Source organism: Rissa tridactyla, chromosome 2 (genome assembly GCF_028500815.1).
Source record: "Rissa tridactyla isolate bRisTri1 chromosome 2, bRisTri1.patW.cur.20221130, whole genome shotgun sequence".
NCBI lineage: Eukaryota > Metazoa > Chordata > Aves > Charadriiformes > Laridae > Rissa > Rissa tridactyla.
Genome location: NC_071467.1, coordinates 101,003,812 through 101,025,729, shown reverse-complemented (window position 1 = coordinate 101,025,729; position 21,918 = coordinate 101,003,812). Strand labels below are relative to the sequence as shown.

General features: G+C 43.9%; 1 protein-coding gene across 4 annotated transcripts in view; it reads left to right on the top strand.

Annotated features, from left to right (window-relative positions):
- Positions 1-4,258: 4,258 nt before the first annotated feature.
- The window catches only part of KIAA0319 (KIAA0319 ortholog), a 62,325-nt gene continuing 44,665 nt past the window's right edge, over positions 4,259-21,918 (top strand). For 2 of the 4 annotated variants that reach the window (XM_054192225.1, XM_054192221.1), the window contains exons 1-2: positions 4,629-4,755; positions 19,956-20,114. In XM_054192225.1, the coding sequence (XP_054048200.1) occupies positions 20,066-20,114 (49 nt within the window). In that variant the 5' untranslated portion in view covers positions 4,629-4,755; positions 19,956-20,065. Of the gene's footprint in view, positions 4,368-4,628; positions 4,756-19,495; positions 19,771-19,955; positions 20,115-21,918 lie in introns of those variants that run through there. The other 2 variants (XM_054192222.1, XM_054192223.1) reach the window with 2 other exon arrangements.

Here is a 21,918-nt window from a genome sequence, read left to right as displayed (position 1 = left end):
CGATATTCAGTGTAATTAGTGGTTAGTCATTCTTCCAGAATGAGGAAATCATGCATACAGCTTCTAAAACTCTTCTTGAACTACGGTAAAAGCGATAATATTTTAATAAAATTAAGAGGGCATAAATGCTAAATATTTTACTGACTATTGAATGCTAAGCAAGCACTACATCTTTAATTAAATACACTTTAAACCACTTAATAAGTACCCAAATTGCTGATAATCAAGAGTCAGAGCCCTTGTATCAATTTGTAAAATAGCTGCTGAATATGGCAACTAAAACTTGCAAGAAGACATCATAAATATTTACAGGGAGAGAAACAGCAAAGTAAAAACCAAGCAAAACATTTCTTGTGCCACAACTTATAATTTGATTTCATTTTGTGATTCAGTGATATGATGTGATATGATGTGATGTGATATGATATGATGGCATCTATACATCCCAAAGGACTTATACAAACATAGGAATGTAAGAAAATGCTGTAATTTTCTCCTATTGATAATCAATGGCAACAATGGACCTGGAGGAAATCCTGTACTATCGGAAACATTATTTTATTAATACTTTGATTCAGATATCAAGAGAATGCAACTTCTTCTGAGGATCCAGCCAAAGTTTTAAACACTTCTACATCAAAATAGCTTGAAATTGCTAAAAGGGAAGAGATATACGTAGAACAAAATAAGAAAATGTGAAACATCTGTGGAGGTAAATAATAAGTAGATGGGTTTAAAAAAAAAAGGAGGGAAACCCACAGTAACAGCAGAAAATCATGTTATCATGGTTAAAAGTATACACCTAATGAACAGTTATGCTCTTAACTATAGGGAGTAATCTGAAACCATAACTAACAAAAATCTGTTTCACAAAGCAGAGGTACATGGAAGATTAAAGCCATAAACATCACACATCATATGAAGGTTTGGAAGTCAATTTGATACAAGGACAAAGAAGACTTATCCAAAATTACTAGATCAAAATACAAACATGATTACCTGTATTATGACAACACCTGTAAAACCATAACTATTGTTATGGTCGGTGTACAATGTAAAAGTTCTTGCCCTATAGATCTTAACTGAGAAGTTGAAACAATGCAAAGAGTAGAAATAGTCAACAATGAGAGAATAAAGATGAGAATAACTAAGCAGAAACAGATGGGTGTGTTCTGATGAGTAGAGTGGCATGATTTTCAGCTGTATCAGCTCAATGTGATTTGAAAACCTCCACAAAGGTCATGTTACCACTTTTTTTGTACTGTGGTGTGCTTTTACAGAGTGGCAGAGCTGGACTCCAAAAGGCCGCTGGCTGGCTGGCAGTGAGTTAGCTGTCCTGGGCGATGACAGCTTCACAAGGCTTTTGTCTGATCAAGTGAATGCACTTACTGTGGGAAGGCAGCTGGAGGTAACCAGATCAACATTTACCTGGAAGGCTACGTTTTGAAGTTTTAATGATTTTCAGATAGCATTACAGCATGCCGTGCCTACTATTTCATGAGGGTTAAGCCTGTTAGTTCATCAATGATATGAAAGGCAAGAATTGGCTCAGCAAGAAAATATCATTTTAGTCTCAGCCATCTGTAGTGAACCTGCTCTCTCGGTCTGTTCCACTATTTCATAGCGTTTCTGGAGTTTGCAGACTGTGAAAAAGACTAGGGCCAGTCTTTTTTCAGTGGTGCCCAGTGAGAGGACAAGGGGTAACGGGCAGAGACTTGAGCACAGGAAGTTCCATGTAAAGTTGAGGAGGAACTTCTTTCCTTTGAGGGTGTCAGAGCACTGGAAGAGGCTGCCGAAGGAGGTGGTGGAGTCTCCTTCTCTGGAGACACTCAAAACCCGCCTGGACGTGTTCCTGTGCAACCTGCTCTAGTTGAACGTGCTTTGTCAGGGGGGTTGGACTAGCTGATCTCCAGAGGTTCCTTCCAACCTTTCTCATTCTGTGATTCTGTGAACAGGCACCAGGTGCTGCTGCTGGCTTTCTCAAATGGGACCTGCTTGCTCTGATCCCTTTGCGTTTGCGTAGCACCAGCTGTGTCTTCTTCATTCAAGGGAGAAGGCAATCTGCGTGCAAGAAAGTTCAAGGGCATTGGACCAGCTGCTCCCATGCAGAGAAAGCGAACAGCGGGGCAGTGACTGCTCTCATCCTTTTCCCCCTGCTTTCACTAAGATGGTGGGAGGTATCTTCTGACAAGACACCACAGAGGACTTGTCTCCCTATGCCTGTGATGTGCTAGGGAGCCCTTTTGCATACCTGCACATATCATTCAAAAAGCACTGGCATTGAGCGTACAAGTGAATAATCTTTCCTGCAGAAGAAATAAAAAAATTGTGTCACTATATCTGGTGCTTTTACAGTCTGTAAAATTAGGATCACAGAACATGCAGAGCACTGGAAGGCAGTCCTCTTCTCCCGCTGGGTGAGTCCATCAACCCTCCGTGCTGGCAGGAAGGCTGCAAGGCATGAGAAATGGAAAGATTGCCATGCTTCCTCTCCCTGCACACACTTCCTCTTCAATGTCAAGTAGCCTTGGCCAACATTGGAAAAAATATAGCAGTCTTCTCATTGATCCTTTTGTGTTGTTATTAGAATAATTCTTAGGAATTCACGTGGTCCTTTTTACTTCAACTAAGCAGAGTTCAGTCTCCATAATCTGGCCGAAACATCCAACACCTGTAAATCACAGAAACTGAAGAATCAAAACTGGCATAACAACAGAGAAAAAAAAAAATTAAAAAATGTCAACAGTCAATTCCTTTAGGCTCCTTCATATGTACTGACAAGCAATCCACTATTACAGTTCAGAGATTTAATTCCTTGCTTTACAGAGCAAGCACGTGAGTTACGGGCTCCCTGTACCAAGGAAGATTTAAGTTGCTGAAATGTCCTACAGACCATCGGTAAAAATTTGGTAAGGTGGGAGTCAGAAGAGGAGATAAAAAGAGGAGGTAAAAGCAGTTGTATGCTTGAGAGATGACATTTTTACACCTTTAGAACACTTTTTTTATCAACATTCTGTAGCACCTGCAAAATACCATTTACCCTGAGTCAAGCGTTGGCAATTCATTAAAGACGAAGCACAACTTGGCAATACACTCGCATGACTAGCAGGTGGAACAGAGAATTTGGGACCTTGACAGACTGGCGCAAAGCAGCATGAAACCTTTGCAATTAAAATTTGAAATTCACAGCTCTGTGCATTTTATTTCACTTGAATATGAAATGGCTTGCATAAAACATTGCTAAGATGGACAAACTTAAACCACTTCTCCATGGCATATGGACTTTGGTGTTGAGTAGAAAAATAGCTCTTTCCAAATGGAAATAGGCCAATTATTTTGGCTTGCAATTGTAAAAACAAAAGAAACGAATGAACCATTTCTGTATGCTCTGACTGCAAACATGACAGAGACCCTCAGCAGAAAATGTGAACGAGGCAAGAACTACGACGGAGCAAAGTCAAAGATACAGAAATGCTGAATATTTTATTGAAAAACTGTGACGAATAACCCATGGGTACTCTTACAGAGGATTCAGACAGAGATACTTGTCTTTAGGATGGGGGGGCTTTGCCAGCTGAGCAGCATCGGGTCCCTAGCCCAATGTTTTCCAGAAAACTGGAAAGGGAAGAGTCAGAAGGTAGACAGAGGACGTGTAGGCTGGGGGGCTTGCCCCTCAGCCCAGCTCATGCTGGACGGATGCTAGCCTCCTGCTGCCATCACCGGGCAGACAGTCACTGTGGGAAATCCCTGCCAGGCACAACAGTGTCCCCAAAACATCGTACGTGGGCACAGAGCGGTCAAAAGCTGTGCAGGTGGCAAAGGTCTGGAGACCTTCACGCACACAAAGGTGGTGGGATCCCACCTCCGAGGCCCCTCGGCGGAACAACAGGGACACTGCGGCTGCCTTTCCAGCATCGGTACACGCAGGGGGCTCGGCGACCTACTCACGAAAGCTTGTTGGTTCAACACCTGAAGACCTTTCAGATCCCGGGAGCCTCCTGCTGCTTTATCTCCAGCAGCAGCAGCACCGAGGTCCGGCCTCTAGAAAGGTAAAACCTCTCTCAGGGTAATCCAGTGGGAGAGGGGGGAACACGGCTCTACTGCAGCCCGACTCCGCTGCGGAGGGGGACGGAGAGCAAACGGACACGGATTGGCACTGGCCCCAGAGGCGCTAAGGCCGGGGGCGCCATTTCGAACTCGCAGCCCCGCCGGGGGGCGGCGCCATTTGCTGCCCCCGGCGCCCGGCCTCTCTCTCGCGCCCCCTCCTCAAGATGGAGGTGCGGCGCCTCCCGGCCTGGCTGCCGGCAGGAAGCCCCCGCGCTCCCTCTGGGGATGGAGTCGGACGAGCCCCGCGTCCCCGCCTGGGGGTAAACCGCTTCCCACCCCTATCCTCCCTTCCCCAGGGTTGCTGCCGCTGCCCGCAGGTGCGGCTTCCTTCTGCTGCGGCGGGCTTGGCGGCCTTAGGGCTGGGGCGGTGCGTGTTGGGGAGGGGAGGGGAGGGGAGGGGAGGGGGGTCTCTAGGCAGCGCGATCCTGCGCGGAACACGGCGGCCGCCCCCGGGAGGTGCGCGGAGGGGGCGGCGCCTGCTCCTGAGTCAGCAGCGGCGAGGAGGCGGGCGGCACTCCGCCGCCCGGCCCGGCCCCGCCGAGCGTCCCCGGCCTCCCCTCAGCACCGCGCCGGCTCCCGGCCCCCACCAGCCGCGGGAGGAAGGGGGCTGTGGGGTCTCCGCCGGCTGCTGCCCGCCGCCGCCGCCAGGTAGGCTGGCCTCCGCGGCCCGGGCGCGGCTGCAGGTGCCGATGCTGGTGGGGAAGGGGGTGGAAAAGGGAGTCGGCGGTGCCCAGCACCCCTCCTTGGGCGCGGTGGGGGGGGGGCGTCAGGGAGTAACTCCCCGGCGAGGGGCTGGGGTCCGCGGGGAAGCGCATCCCGGGGCCGCCCCGCAGGCTCCGGGGGAAGGAGCGGGGTGGCACGGCTGTGGGCGTCGAGATGAGATGCTTAACGGGACGTGAGCGGTAGCCATGGTCCGGCCTTCGGGGAGTTGTGTCTCCCTCCCACGTCCGTGTGTGGCAAAATGTGCGTGTCTGCAGCCTGCGAGGCCGGCGCGTGGGGAGAAGCATCAGTGGACTGCCCTGGCGCAGCGTGTGTATGTTCTGGTATTTAATTTGTAGATAGGTTTATTTCTGTGCAGGTATAAAAATATGCTCTTGCGTATGATGGATCAGACACCTTTGATGGGGTGTTTCTTAAATGTGCGTGTATCTGATCCGAGCTCAGAAGCCATAGCTTTACGTTGTGCTCTCTGTGTGTGTGTATATATACATAGATATTTACATATCCAAACAATGATTACTCTTGCCAAGTTGCTTTCCAGTCTTCTGTCAGTGTGTGTGTTTGTTACAGCCTGAACATGTATTTGTGTGTGACTGGTGAGCATGATGTTACTGTGTAGTATGTGAGATGCTTTGTCAGATTGCATTCTAAGCAGAAGAGCAAAGCTTAAATAGAAGAAAATACTATGTGTGATTTCCATGTTACTGCAGTTTTGGGCACTATCTACATTGCAATTGCTATACAAAACCAGAAGACAGTTCCATCATTTGCCAGACCCCCTTCAGGAGTCTATCATGCATAACCTATGAATAGTCAGATAATTGAGGGAACAAAATGAAGCACAAACTGTTTTGCCCTCTGTTCCTCACTATCTGTTTGTGCTGCAGGAGCAATCTCACATTCCTATACTAACTGCATAAGGAGATAGTGGAGCTGATATAGGATATGCTGGCTTTTAAACTCTTTGGAGTAGGTTTTGTATCTGCCTTTGCCTTTACAATATCTTGTAGTAGGTGACTGATCCTCAGCCACGCAACTCTAATAGATGTTTGTTTAATTATCTGCTCCTTGTGTTAGGCAAGGCTGATTGTTGCAGTTGATATTTCACAATTAGGCATTGTCTTGAGCCAAATCTGAATTGTTAAAAACCTGGCATAGTACAAAGTTGATAGGTGATGCTGCCCATACTCATTTTGGTAACTTGGATGATGGGGTTTGAGCGACTCAGCATGTTACACATCAGATTGCGAGAGGAAGAGGGTATATGTGTGCAAGCTTCATGGGCTCATGCTTTTCCCTTAAGCACAAGGCAATGCAAAACGCAGCATAGCCTGGATTTTACATTATTGAAGCTAATTGGAGTTATGGTCATGGTCTGCAGAGGAGGCTGTGCTCTGGGAATGCTTGCCCAGTTTAGTCTTTCCACACCTTTTCCTTTAGTACTGTGATGGAGGGCTGGAGGTGCACTTCTGCTACCTTCTGAAAACTTCATGTTCCACAGAAAACACATGCAAATATGAATGTTACATCTTCACTAGTTGCCTATCAGTGAGCTGCTGTTCTGTCAGTTCTAATGAACCGCTGCATGGAGTGAAGAAGTTTTGGTGACGTGGAGATGCTGTAGTTTAGTTCAGCTTTGCATACTGCTGACCTCTCACTGTGTTGGTTTTGGATGCTGTCTGAGCAGGCTGCTTATTTCAGTGGTGTAGAGATGGGTGAGTTTCCATGGACAGGTTTCTGAATCTGCTAGTGAAAAGTCCATCTGGAATGCCGTAAAAACGGCTGAGTCCCTCTCTCCCCCCACATGCGCAGACGCGGTATCTGTTTCAGGTGGAACCCCTCAGAACCTTTCTACCTGAACCTTCAGTGTTATTGCGTGAAGTAGGCTTGCTATGGGCTTCTTCACATATTGGTTGTATGGATGTGGCTTATAGATCTTTCCTTTAAGAAGGCATGTGGTGATGCTTTATGTTTGCTAGTTTTGATAGTGGTCCTAAATGTATATATATCCTTAGTAGGAAATTGGCGATTAAAGGTGGAGTTGTGATCAAGTGCTGTATATCCAGCAGTCTCCAATTTTAATGCTGTAGAGGAAGCACAGAACCACTGTAATGGATATCGTACCCACAGGGAGAAATCCTTCCTACTGTCAGGCAGTTAGCTTTCAATTTCTGTCACAAAGTGTCTTTCTGCACAAATTTATAATCTAATTCAGCTGCAGATACAGTTGCTTTTCCATTTAAGTACCTAATCTCCTTCTGAATGGTACCAGGATATGACTGTTGAGTATTTTTCAGGATGATGTGACTTTGTACTGAGCAAATAAGGAATCCAGTCAAATCCAGTTGGAGGTGATATGAATGCAGTTAGCCTGATGCCAGTTTTCAGCTAGTTAACCTTGATGAAGAGGCAGTTTAGTGGTCTTTTTTCCTGTCCCAATGCATTTTCCTTGATAAATCTGCTCTCTGTACAGTTATTAACTCTTCAGCGTGTTACAAGGAGTTCCACTGGCTAAATATAGATAGATTTTGAAGAAATAAAATGTTCCCAGTTATCTGAGGTGGGGCTCCAGAGGTTTGCATCTTAGGGGACTGTGTGTGCACACATATGCTTATTTGTTTATAAAAAGCAAGTAGTTTTCTGAACAGCCGAGTTTATGAAGATTTCTGTGAATTTGCGTCTGGAGATCAAACAAGGATTTTTCCATTGTCTTTGCATGTGTCTCTATATTAATTTATTAATTTTTTTTTTTTCCATGAAGTACCCTCTTTCCACAGGCTGCACTGACCATGTGACACGTGAGCTACCATTTTCAATTATGGACATTGGATGACATGTTTTTTGCGGTGGGCCTGTAGAAGTCCAAATTGCAGTTTTGCCTTCTGTGACTTAGCTGTTTTTTTACAGCTGGTAATCAGTGCTTCTCTGCTTGAAATCAGTTACAGAATCATAGAATTGTCTAGGTTGGAAGGGACCTTTCAGATCATCGAGTCCATCCATCAACCTAACACTGACAAAAACCATCACTAAACCATATTGCTAAGCACTACGTCTGCCCGTCTTTTAAATACCTCCAGGGATGACGATTGCACCACTTCCCTGGGCAGGGGTACTGTAAGTAAAAAAGGGATCTATTTACACAGCAGTTGGGTAAGCTTTTTTTCTGCAGGAGACCAGACCAACAATGGACATAAAGCTTGGCATGGTCATGTGGGTGAAAAGACTTCCCCTCCTCCCTTTTCTTAGCCTAGAAAATTTACTCTTTTCTCTGCTTTTACAGCAGCACACAAGACTTCAAATCTACAAATGGATGTATAGCATCCAACTGCATTAGGAGCCTTTTCTTGAAGGTGATAAAATAGCAAGACACAAATGGAGAGAGTCTTTATGTACTTCACTTGCAAGATTTTGGCTTTTCTGGCTATCCACTGTTGTACCTGTGCCACCTCATGCAAGATTTCTTCGTGCAGCACATGTGACTGTATCTCAGGCAGTGGCTGGATGTTTGGTACTCTGATCTCAAAAATGGTCAATTGGCTTTGTTGACGTTAATACTTAACATTGCTTGAGCCAGTATCTGCCAATCAATCTGTGAACAGCCCTTCAAGGCTATCATAAATCAGATGCACTTACGTAACTTCTGTGTCTGGCTTTATAACACCATAGTCTTTTAATACAAAAATATTACCTAAAATCCTGGGACATCTGTTTGACTTCAAGTGTCCGACTGTTCTTTCTTCTACTGTATGGTGTATTGTTAATTAATGAAGGTAATATCAATCACCTGAAGGCCATAAACAGAAAGTTTGCTTTCCATTTTAAGTGAAGTGGGTTCCTTAGAAATCTTGCAGTAAAACTTAAATTGTAATGTAGTAGTTTTGCATTGTCTTCCTCCACAATATTTGCATTGTGAGTACTATAATGTTGAAGTAAAATATAGTAGGTTATTAAATTGCAACAGTTCAAATAGTACTGGACAATAAATAACACCAAAGCTTATGCTGCCCTTTCTGTAGCTGATACTGCTTTGGCTGAAGTGGTAAACTTTTGTTGTTTCAAGACAACCTCGTGTTCCATGTGGCAGCTAACCTCTACGCTTTGGAGATAGCAAGTGTCTGCAGTTTCATTTGAACTGTGAACATCTCTGCATTCAGCACTTCCGAGGTCTGTGTCCAGGGTTCCTGCTTAGTATATTTACAAACTTGGGTCCTCTGGGTCTGCAAATAGTAGCTTTGATGCTTAGGCAGAGATCAAGTTACAAGAGTTGATCTTTTTTTAAGTATTAGCAGTATATATAGTAAGTATATATTAAATAGCAGTATTAACAATTTCAAGGGTTCACCTATCATAAAATGAGATCTCCAAAATCCTGACACTGACTTAAACAGAGTCACGACTTTGTCCCATGAAGTTTTTCTTAAAAAAAAAAAAAAAAAAAAAAAAAAAAAAAACAAAAAAAACCAAAAAAACCCACCAGTATTTAGTCTTTACAACCTGTGAAAGACTGTGAATCTTGTGGTTTCAAATTTTAGGGCTTTCTATCTCTGCAGCAATGAGAAAGAGATTTTTTTTGTTTCTTTTTTCTACTGAAGGTTTAGACTTTTTCAAGAATTACTGTAGTACAGGGAATGGCACTTAAGGAAAAAATTGTCAGAATCCAAAGAACAACAAGGATGATTTGAATCAATTAATAGTTCCTTTTTATTTTTGAGGGCTTATAGTCATAAGCGGAAAAAAATATTCTTAACCCAGGGCTAATAGCAAAGCTTTTATTGTAGTTTTGGTGTAGTCATTTTTGACCTCGAACAAGTGCAAAATAAATAAATTCTTATGTTCTGTGCACTTATGTGGTCCAGCTTAAACTATCTATGTGAGTATCTTCCATTTAACTCTCCTTATGATTTGCTTAAGTTTCTCCAGAAGCATCAGCTCTCACCTGCAAGTTATGCCTCTGCTGCAAAAGGATGTCTCAGTATCTGGTTGGAGCTCACTGTGCAGTGCGACTTGCTGTAGTTATTGCTTTCTGTCATAATGATGCTTGAACTAGGGAGTGGATGGAGACCACACAACTTTGTCACACCTGCCTTCAGTCAACTGATGGACAGTAACAACTTTAAGCTTGAAAAATATTCGTACCACCTTTTCTGTGTGTCTATGTCTCCTTCTTCCAGGCAGTCTGCTAAATCTCTTTTTTTTCTATCCAAAGATCAAAAATAATATTCTGTACACCCATTGAATGGTTTTCTTTGGTGGTCTGTTTTCCTGTTAGGTAGAGAAATACCCTTCATGAGAGGCTTACAACAGATTAGATAAAAATCCAAAGGGGGATGTAAGGATGGTTTGTCTTGCCCCTGGGCCCTGGAAGGGGCAAGACAACATCTTGTTCCTTCAAGTTCTCCCTTTCCAGGTCTCACTTAATTTTCACTGCAGAGAGAATTGATAAGTGAGGCAGTGTTCTTGTGAAAAGGGAAAACATATGGAAACCAGAGTATGTTGTATTAGAGTAAGTGTCCAATAGTTTGCCTCTCTTCTGAGGGGAGATACTTCTATTTCCCTGGCCTGTCAGTGGGGAGTACAGGGCTCTCAGATGTTTAACAATCTCAACTCTGCACTACTAGCTCTTAATGAGCTTAGTTTTTGATTAGTGGGTGCCCCCTCCCCTGCTGGTCTGGCTGACCTCAGGGCTATACAGATCATAGATTCATGGAATGGTTTAGGTAGGAAGGGGCCTTAAAGATCATCTAGTTCCAACCCCCCTGCCATGGCCAGGGACACCTCCTACTAGATCAAGTTGCTCAAAGCCCCATCCGGCCTGGCCTTGAACGCTTCCAGGGATGGGGCATTGACAGCTTCCCTGGGCAACCTGTTCCAGTGCCTCACCACCCTCATAGTGAAAAATTTCTTCCTGATACATAACCTAAACCTGCCCTCCTTCAGTTTGAAGCCATTACCCCTTGTCCTATCACTACATGCCTTTGTAAAAAGTCCCTCTCCAGCTTTCTTGTAGACCCCCTTCGGAGACTGGAAGGCTGCTATAAGGTCTTCCTGGAGCCTTCTCTTCTCCAGGCTGAACAGCCCCAACTCTCTCAGCCTGTCTTCACAGGAGATGTGTTCCATCCCTCTGATCCTCTTCGTGGACCTCCTCTGGACCTGGTCCAACAGGTCCATGTCCTTCTTGTGTTGAGGGCCCCAAAGCTGGAGGCAGTATTCCAGGTGGGGTCAACAGAGCAGAGGGGGAGAATCATCTCCCTTGACCTGCTGGCCACACTTCTTTTGGTGCAGCCCAGGATGCAGTTGGCTTTCTGGGCTGCTAGTGCACATTGCTGGGTCCTGTTGAGCTTCTCATCAGCCAACATCCCCAAGTCCTTCTCAGGGCTGTTCTCAATCCATTCTCCACCCAGCCTGTATTTGTGCTTGGGATTGCCCTGACCCATGTGAAGGACCTTGCACTTGACCTTGTTGAACTTCATGAGATTTGCATGGGCTCACTTCTCAAACCTGTTCAGGTTCCTCTGGATGGCATCCCTTCCCTCCAGCATGTTGACCCCTCCACACAGCTTGGTGTCATTGGCAAACTTGCTGAGGGTGCACTCAATCCCACTGTCCATGTCACCGACAAAGATGTTAAGTAGCACCAGTACCAACCCCTGAGGAATGCCACTTGTCACTGGTCTCCACTTGGACATCAAGCCATTGACCGCAACTCTTTGAGTGTGGCTATCTAGCCAATTCCGTATCCACCAAGTTGTCCATCTGTCAAATCTGTGTCTCTCCAATTTAGAGTCAAGGATGTTGTGTGGGACAGTGTCAAATGCCTTGCACAAGTCTGGGTAGATGATGTCAGTTGCTCTTCCCTTGTCCACCAACGCTATAATGCCATTGTAGAAGACTACCACATTTGTCAGGCACGATTTACCCTTAGTGAAGCCATGTTGGCTGTCAACAATCATCTCCTCCTTTTCCATGTGCCTTAGCATAGTTTCCAGGAGAATCTGCTTCATGATCTTGCTGGACACAGAGGTGAGACTGACTGGCCTGTAGTTCCCCGAGTCTTCCTTTTTTCCCTTTTTGAAAATGGGGGTTACGTTTCCCCTTTTCCAGTCACTGGGAACTTCCCCAGACTGCCACAGCTTTTCAAATATAATGGAAAGCGGCTTAGCAACTTCATCTGCCGGTTCCCTTAGGATCTGCAAATGTAATAGTAACAATCCTGAATTATTCTGACCTTTTTCTGCTTATTATTGTATGCCATAATATGTGGTAAATCCTGACACTAATAATAGTGTTTTAATTTCTCAGCAGAGCAGTTCCACCACTCGTTGGTGTGTTTTCAATATTTTTTTTTCTTCCCTGTAATAATTCTTGACACCATATACCCCTGCTGAGTGTCTCACCTTTAGGATTTCCACTGTTGTTTGCTCTCTCCACAGCAGTTGTAATAAAGGCTACTTAAATCTCATAGAATAAAATTACTCTTTCCATGAAGCACTGCTGTTTTGTTTTAATTTGTTCAGTTGGTGTCACTTAGCAGTTGACAGAGCTGTAGGTGCCAGTGGAGCTAGTGGAGCATGTAGTCCATCCAGTGTAACATGGCAGGGTATTCTTAGCAATTCAGTTTGTTGTTTTAGCATCATTAACTTGCTCTTTGTGCCCTGAACTTGGCCGAGGAAATTGATTTAGAGTTTGGATGTAATGCCAATCTAATGCCAGCCTTCAACAAGACCTGTGGGAGCCCCTCTGAATAAAGCAGAGATGTTTGCAATTATAGCTATATCCTGTAGCCGAAATAACTTTCCATCAGTACTTGTGGTTTTGTTTTCAAGTATAGGTACCTATCGTTAGAAAGTTGTGTGAGAGAGGAAGGTGACTTTGCACAGATCACAGGCATTGGTGACTCCATAGAATCCTAGAATCTTCATGGTTGGAAAGGACCTTTGGGATCATCGAGTCCAACCATACACACACAAAAAAACCCCCCTACAATCTCTGTCACTAGAGCATGCCCTGCAGTGCCAAATCTAGACGTTTCTTAAATACCTCTAGGGATGATGACTCAACCACCTCCCTGGGCAGGCTGTTCCAGTGCCTGACCACTCTTTCAGTAAAGTAATTCTTCCTAATATCTAACCTAAACCTCCCCTGCCGCAGCTTCAGACCATTTCCTCTGGTCCTGTCATTATTCACCTGGGAGAAGAGGCCAACACCCAGCTCTCTACAACCTCCTTTCAGGTAGTTGTAGAGGGCAATGAGGTCTCCCCTCAGCCTCCTCTTCTCCAAGCTAAACATGCCCAGCTCCCTCAGCCTCTCCTTATATGACCTGGTCTCCAGACCCCTCACCAGCCTGGTAGCTCTCCTCTGGACCTGCTCCAGCACTTCAGTGTCCCTCTTGTACAGCGGGGCCCAGAACTGAACACAGCACTCGAGGTGAGGCCTCACCAGTGCCGAGTACAGAGGCATGACCACTTCCCTGCTCCTGCTGGCCATGCTATTCCTGATACAAGCCAGAATGCTGTTGGCCGTCTTGGCCACCTGGGCACACTGCTGGCTCATGTTAAGCTGGCCATCCACCAGCACGTCCAGGACCTTTTCTGCTGGTCAGCTTTCCAGCCACTCTTCCCCCAGCCTGTAGCGTTGCTTGGGGTTGTTGTGACTGAAATGCAGGACTCGGCACTTGGCCTTATTAAACCTCATACAGCTGGCCCTGGCCCATCGATCCAGCCTGTCCAGGTCCCTCTGTAGAGCCAACCTGCCCTCAAGCAGATCAACACTCCCACTTCGCTTGGTGTCATCTGCAAATTTACTGAGGGTGCACTCAGTCCCCTCATCCAGATCATATATCCATGATATCTTCCACATCTGTGGAAGGGCTTGAAAGTTATCACCTTTATTTAGAAGCCTGACCTGTGGCTGTTTTGATCATGTGTGTTCATACAATACCTGTTAATGTTAGAACTCCTAGTGCTGCACGTCCTTTCGTAGGGCACCAGCATACTGCTTTAATGCTGTATTTGCTGTCTGCTGCTCTAGCATTTGAATGTATTCCCAGGTACAGGTAATTCAGTCTGTACATGTTCTTACTGTTATAGCCCTGGCCTAATTATGTGTAGGAGGTGGCAATGTAGTTCTGCTTGGCTGACCCCTTTCTCTCTCTAAGGGAGAAAATTACTTGAGTCCATTAAAGTCCAGGTGAACTAAAATGCAGAGTGAAATCTGGAGTGGAGTAGGGGAGGACAATACAGGCAATTCCTTTTCCTTAGAAAGCTGTTGTACTTTGTGTGTTATCTCCCAAAAGATGTTGTGGTCCTGATCAGCAACCACATCGTGTTTAAGAGATTGTAAAGTCAACACGCTTGTGTTGAGGGATCAGTTCAGAATTCCCCCTTCTCCTGTTGGCTAGAGCACTGCCAAAAGTTGCCAGCTGGAACAGAAAAACATGGCTTTCAGAGTAAGACAATATAATGTATATATATTTCTACCATACCTGCCTGTACGCTCCTCAAGGCTGCCATCCATCATCTACCTAAGAGTGCAAGTCAGACTTGAATTGTTAAGAGCCAAGAAATTCCAAAGTCATTACCAGCAGTGCTGTCTGCTCATATTGTTAGAAAAATAACAGACTTTGTGATGTCAGTGAAGGATAGAGATTCAGCTAGAAAATTAATCTTGCGGCCTGTTATTTTTAATTGCTGAAATCTCATGGCTGGCTGCCTTCTTAAATTTTAATGTCTCTTGTGTTTGTGTGATGCAGCTTGCATTTGTGGGAACAGTACAGTATCGTGGGGAAGATGAGGAGCATTGCATGCATAGACTGCAGCAACATTTACTGTCTTAACTGTTTAAGAAAGCATGCCATTTCTCATAGTTATGTTCTTATCTGTGGATCAGAAGCTATGCACTGAATTCTGCATGTGCTTTGTGTCTGAGCTTGATCCTACTATCAGGAAATACAAGCTAGTTTTGCAGTGACCACAAGCTCTTTTATTTTGTGGAAATTAAACATCAATAGATGTGTAGCCACAAAGAAGCACGGGAGGACACAGTGCTGGTTTTGTGCATTCACTGTATCCTCACTTGATGTGTCCTGTAAGGATTCAATGAAGATTGTGCATGCAGTCCAAAGTCTGGCATTTTGTAGCTTTGGTAACTCATATTTTTGTACTATAAATTAAAACAAAACCAAAAAAAACCCCCCACAACTATTTGCTACAAGTACCTGTGTTTCTGAACTTTGGACAAGTAATGTGGCAAAAATCTACAGCAGATCTTTCACGGTCTCTCTGTGTTTGTTTTTTTAGTGTTGCTAGAAGTAATCATGTGGATGCCTCAGTCAACTCTTCTGTAGGATATAGAAGCTGCTACTTGTCTCCTTTTAGTAGCAGTGAGATAGTAAAGTTGGCCTTCCAGAGTAAAAAGGCCTATAAAATAAACAAAATTATTTTTCTGCCTTCTAATCGGGGTTAATTTTGACCTCGTGATGTTCTGATACCAAGTCTGATGTGTTTTTCCTTAGGCTAAAGCACTGAAAGTCTCTCTTAGGCGTCTGGTCCATTTGACTGCTTCTGGGAATGAGTGAAGGTTACAGCAAACGCACAATATCTCAGAAACCTTGAGTTTCAGTAATAAGCTGTTCTGCAAATCACAATTTTTGGTGGCTAACAACTTTTCCAAGCCGAGGCAGATTTCTATAGAAACAGGAGAAATGCTGTGTGTGAAATTACGGTCTTACCATAATAATATCTTAACTCCCCCTCAGTCAGCTAAAGGTATTTGGGGTAGACATGTTAATAGTAGGAAGTATTTATTAGGTTGACCATCCTATCTACGTTCCTCTGTTCTCATTCTCAAAAGCAACAGAAACATTCAAAAATCTGTTGAAAGGTGAAGTTTATAAAAATTGTGTGGTCTGTATGGCTCTCTGTTTTAGTTTGATTGTTCTGAAATAAAACCCTAAATAAAAATAATCACTTGAGTAGTGCATTAGAATAAATGTGCAAGTAATCAGCATGGGCTGAACCCAGTATGCTAGTGGGTTCAGCTGGAAGGGCTTAAGAAATCATCTGTTTTCAACTGGAGGTCACTGCCTGCATAGCTGAGAGCCAGAGTAGATTCACCAAGGGAAAGTTATGCTTGACCAACCTCTTAGTTATTTCATTATAGAAGTCTGTCTTGGGGACAGGGGAGAACAGTGGGTATTGCCTACCTTGACTTCAGTAAGGCTTTTGACAGTGTCTCCCGTAACATCCTTCCAGAGAAGCTGTTGAAGTGTGGGCTGGATAAGCAGACAGTGAGGTGGATTGAAAACTGTCTGAATGGCTGTGCCTGAATGTGATGGTCAGTGGCACGTAGTCTAGTTGGAGGACAGTAACTAGAGGTATACCCCAAGGGTCAGTACTGGATCCAGTCCTGTTTAACATCTTTATTAATGATCTGGACAACAGAATCATAGAATCATAGAATTGCTGAGGTTGGAAGGGACCTTTAAGATCATCGAGTCCAACCTTTAACCTACCCTGACAAAAGCCACTTCTAAACCATGTCCCTAAGTGCCCCATCTACCCTTTTTTTAAACACCTCCAGGGATGGTGAATCCACCATCTCCCTGGGCAGCCTATTCCAATGTTTAATAACCCTTTCAGTGAAAAAATGTTTCCTAATATCCAATCTAAGCCTCCCCTGACGATAGGGCAGAGTGTACTCTCAGCAAGTTTGCTGATGACACAAAACTGGAAGGAGTGGTGGGTAGGCCAGAGGGTCATGCTACCATGTAGAGGGACCGCGACAGGCTGGAGAAATGGACTGACAGCAAGTGGAAGTGCCCATGGGGAGAACAACTCCATGGGGACCACCCAGCTGTAAAGCATATTGGCAGAAAAGGGCATAGGGGTCCTGGTGGACACCAAGTTGACCGTGAGACAGCACTGTGGCCCCGAGGCAGAGAAGGCTAATGGTATCCTGGGCTGCATTAGGAGGAGCATTGCTCCTAAAGGAAAGTGGAGGGGATGCTTTTCCTCTACTCAACCTTGGTGAGGCACACCTTGGGTACTGTGTCCAGTTCTGGGCTTTCCAGTACAGAACAAATACGGAGCTACGGAAGAGAGTCCATTGGAGGTGATTAAGGGACTGGACCATCTCTCCTATGAGGAAAGGCTGAGAGAGCTGGGGCTGTTCAGCCTAGAGAAGGCTTGGAGGGAACTCCAGTATATACAAATACCTGGAGGCAGGGTGTAAAGAAGATTAAGCCAGGTGGTGCCCAGTGACAGGTCAGCAGGCACCAGGCACAAACTGAAATACAGGAGGTTCCCTTTGAACATCAAGAAACACTTTCTCACTGTGAGGGTGAGCAAGTATTGACACAGGTTGCCTAGGGAAGTTGAGGAGTCTCCATCCTTGGAGATATTTACATCTGTCTGGACATGGTCCATGGCAGCCTGTTCCAGGTTGAACTTGCTTGAGCAGGAGGGGTAGACAAGGTGACCTCCAGAAGTCCATTCCAACCTCAACCATTCTGTGGATTAATTGTGGGAGTCTGCATAGTTCATTTCAGTGCAAAATGAAACAATTTCATTTGCATCACCTTTTCAGTGAGATGAAAAAAACAGTGCTCCAAGTTGTGGGACCTTCTGGACTGACTTAAATACTCTTCCTATGCCGAAGTGCTCATTTCTGATCAATTGCTGATGATACTGTACCCTGGCACTGCCCGGGGCTCAGCAGCTGCATTCCAAACGGGACGTTTTGAATGACTTGGCTTAAAAAAATAAGAACTTTTGGTCTCTGTCTGTTACAAAACCAGATTAACTTTATAGCTGATGGAAGGACAGAAGAGCAGTTGGGGACTGCAAGACAGTGAAAAGTGGCCCTGTTGCTGAAGAGTTTGTATCATAGATATAGTACCTGAAAGCATCCAGACAGCCTGTTGCTTTTTGTAAGGTAAAGCCTTACTAAATTAGTCCTATTCACTACAGAGGAGCACAGCTATGTGTGTTGTGTCAGGAATTCCTTCCTGAGAGAACATCTAACTGCAGATATCAAAATAGTGTTGTACTAGAAACAGTGTAATGGTGTTGTGCAGTGTGTTTGGGGTTTTTTTGGTGACAGTTACTTTTTGCGATCAGGGATTATTTTTCTAATGGTGCAGCATATGAATAAATTGGGAGAACAGCTTACTCTTCAGTGTTCTGGCCGCTTTGCAGCTGCCTTAGGAAGGGGACTATTTTGTGACCTTTGTTCTATCCAACATCAACAAGTCAAGTTATATTTTTAAACCAAGTGTCAGGCTTTTGGAAAGTTAATAATAGCCTTTCCTGGTTTTGCAGGGAGCTTGCCCAAAGCCTTATCATTTTGTACCTGGGACTCGTTTTTAAATCTAATGATTTTCTTTGATTTCCCCTTGCTTTTAGTGATGTTTTGTGGTTGTTTTGCTTACGTCTTGAGCAGAGTTGAGAAGTTGCCGGGGTCCATTACTCTCTGACCACGTTCCTTTAGATATTCCATGTGCGTATGGTATAATGTTTAATATGAGATTTACTTATTTGGAGATACTCGATGTGACACGGGATTTCTGATTTAGCGGAGCAGTACAAAATATTCTGAAATCACAATACAAATGTATGTTACACTTGGCAAAACATGTCACAACACTGGGCATCCTCTGTCGCTGGGAAGGAGTGTGTGGGTTGAAGCCAGCTCAAGCCCGTTGCTCTCTTCAAAATTCTTTTGTTAGTTGTTGGGTTTTTATACTCTGTATTGGGCAGAGCCACGTAATCACTTCCCTCATGCTGGTCTGGCTAGCTCAGGGAGACATTCACCACTCTAATGAACTAAATGGGAGAAACATTTACACCATCAGTTGATCCACTCAGCTGTTGATGGGTGTTTAACGAACCTATCACCTAATACAAAGGCCAGCCTCTGATCCCCTTTGTGTTGAGATAAATACATGACTTGCTTTGTGAAAGCTGTGGTCAGTCACACCCTACCTTATTCCCTGAGGTCCCTGGGCACGTTGCCCTTGCCCATCCTTGCCTGTGAGCCTCCTTCCGTTGTAGGGGTTTATTGGTCAGTCACAAAAGCCCAAGTTGCAGACCACAGACCAAGGTCCAGTTACTTCCGTGCTTTATAGACATGCCATCTATAAAAGATCCTTCTCAGACAGCAGAAGTCCAGCTGCTGAGCTGCTAGGGTTTTTGTGCTAGTTCAGTCGGCCTTAGCAAGAGTAGCATGTCTAAGTAACTTCCTTCTTACTTTTGCAAAGGAAGAAAGCAAGATGGTGTTTCATAATATAAAGTTATGTGTGGTAAAGAAATCTGCCAAGAGCAGCCAGTTAGCAACATTTCTATCTTATGTAGATATAGGCAGCTGAAATATGAAAATCACTACCTTTACCAAGTCACATAATGAACATCAAAGGGAATTGATTAGGATACTCTGCTTTAAGAACGGCTGTTCTCCAAAAAAAGCACTGCCTGTATTTTTGTTTACAGAAGCGTTTTTTGGTTAAGCATCTGCTTAGGATCCATTATGTGGCTGGAGTTGGGAGCTTGCCTAAACTAACTTTTTTCCCTTGCATGGGTAATGTTGCTTTGAGCTATTCATTCCTTAGTAGACCTATTTGTTGCTTAAGCTGCCTTATTTGGAGAATTTAGTGTCCTGGCAAGGAATGTCTCCCTAAAAATTGTGGAGAAGTGTCTGCTTGCATTACCTTGATAGCTGGGAGAGAATAGCTTGAGGGCTGCCTCAAGAGCTGACTTAACACTGCATGGATTTTAGCACGGACGATACTGTCTGTGATTCCTCAGATAAGGGTACCTGCTAGTTTCTGTTTAAACTCAGACCAAAACCACGGTCTGGATAACCGAATATTTTTGAGTTTTGAGGTATAGGAGTCCAAGCGTGCAAATCTTTCAGGGACATCTCTGTATCTCCAGAGAACGCAATTTCCAGGTAGGTAATTTGTTCTGTATCTTTGTTGGCCCAAAGCTCTTCAGCTTGCCCGACCTACTGTGTCATCCATCCAGAAGTCAGGAAGTAATAATAAAGCCTGCATTTAACCTGTCCATTGGCTTTTACTGTGACATTCTAATTACTGCTCACATCTGACCTATTTTTTCCTGTGCTATCTCTTGCAGTGCTTCATGGCCACAGCAAGGTAAACAATATTAGAGGAAACCGACGTTAAGACCTGTAATTTCCACGCAGCTGGTTGAAAAAGCCATCGTCACTGCCTTCCTGGTGCAGCATGGCATTTGGACTTGGTGGTTTCTGCCTGTTACTATGGGCAATAACAGGTAGGAGTTTACTTCTTGTGTGTCTGGGTCACACAGAATGAGTCAAGGAAATGCTCCTGGAGTGTGTGTGCAGGTGTGAATGAAATATGAATGTGGCAAGAGCTGGGAAATCTTGTGACTCCTTAGTGCAAAAAGTTCTTGTAAGGTACAGCTTCATAACTGGTAGTTGATTGCAATGGAGGAAAGCAGTTGCGAGTAGCTGTTTGGAGCCAGTTTCAACAGGGCTGTTTCAGGGGAGAAGCACGGGGCAAGAGGGGGTAGTAGCAGAGTTCAAAGAGTTTTCTTTCTCTTGCAGGGCAGCAATTTAAGAATGATGTATTGCTTGTGTTCCAAGCTACCTTTTTTCTTCTGAAGTATCATAGGATGGTTGATTTATGAGAAGCATAAATACTTTTTTTTTTTTGTTTACATCTCTCGCCTCATCATTTGCTCTTACAGGCATGTATTTCCTTTCAAAGACCACAGGAAGGTCCTGTAAGTTTCTGCTTCAGCCACAAAGATAGGTAAATTATTTCCATAATCAGACAGATGAAGAATGATAGTAATTCTTAATACTGCCTCTATGTCATAGTGAGACTTAATCTGGTGCAGGCAGTTTTGGCATGGCAACTACAGAACAATATATGCGAACATGGGGTTTATTTCCTTAAAAGGCAGCATTTGAATTCTGTCTGTGGAGATACTGGCAGTATCTGTATTAGCAGGAATTGAGAACATAATACTCAGTTATCTGGCTTTCATCTCCTGTAATATAAACAGGATTGGCTGTTTCATAAGGGAGAGTCTTGCTAATGTGCAAAGGCTTAAATTGACTACTGAATTTGGAAATGCTGGATGAAGGGGAATAGGCATTAACTACAGCTGTGCTCGTAATTGGCTTGAAGTAGTCCTCAAGATCACCCTGAGGATCTCATAGCACCAAGCTTTTTGAGGAGAACATGGAGCTGAGGTTTTTGGTGCTGTAGTAAACGATAAGTATGCCTTTTGTAAATAAATAAAATACTCTCCTATGAGATATTGAGTACCTGCTGTAGGGTCCATGCCAGTATCTTTAGAAAAAAACCCAGAGTGACTTCAATAGAAGGCAGTAATGTACAGTAAATACTGAATTTTTGACTGTAAAGAATGTCACAGTTTTATGCTTTTGGTAATGCTATTAATTGTTAGCAGGCTATAATATCCTCCATGTGCATATAGAAAGTCTTGTGGTCATTCTTTAGTTGCAATTTTGCTACGCTATCTGGGAACAAGAGCATTAGACTGTTGGCTGTATTCCAAGCCTCTCCCTGTATCTCAGGTGCCAGCACACAGTGCGTAGGGCCTAATATGTTCTAGTATCACATATTATTTTAGTATAAATTTTAGTACTTACTTATTTCCATCTCAATAATTTGCAGTGTTTTCCATCCAGTTAATATTAACTGTAACTAAACTGGAAGGTACTTGCTGATTTCCAGGATATGTTTGCTGAAATACGTCAGTGGATGCTCACGTTTGTTAAGTCAAAAGGACTTTTTTTTTTTTGTGCAGGCTTTAAGGTGAATTGAGTTTTCTTAATTTTTTTTCCTTTTTTTTTTATAAGAAAAAAAAAGTTTTTTTACGACTTGTTTTAACTTAAGATAATGAGAAGGCTGGCATTGCATCATTGAGAGAATAGAGAAATGGGCTTGTTATTACTGTCTTTGGTAGGGTATTGAAGAATATGCTCTGATTTGTCAGAAGAAATTGAGGTGGGATACTCTCTCCTGTTTAGATGACTTTTTTTTTTTTTTTTAAATTTTGTGCATGGTGGCTTTTGGCTAAT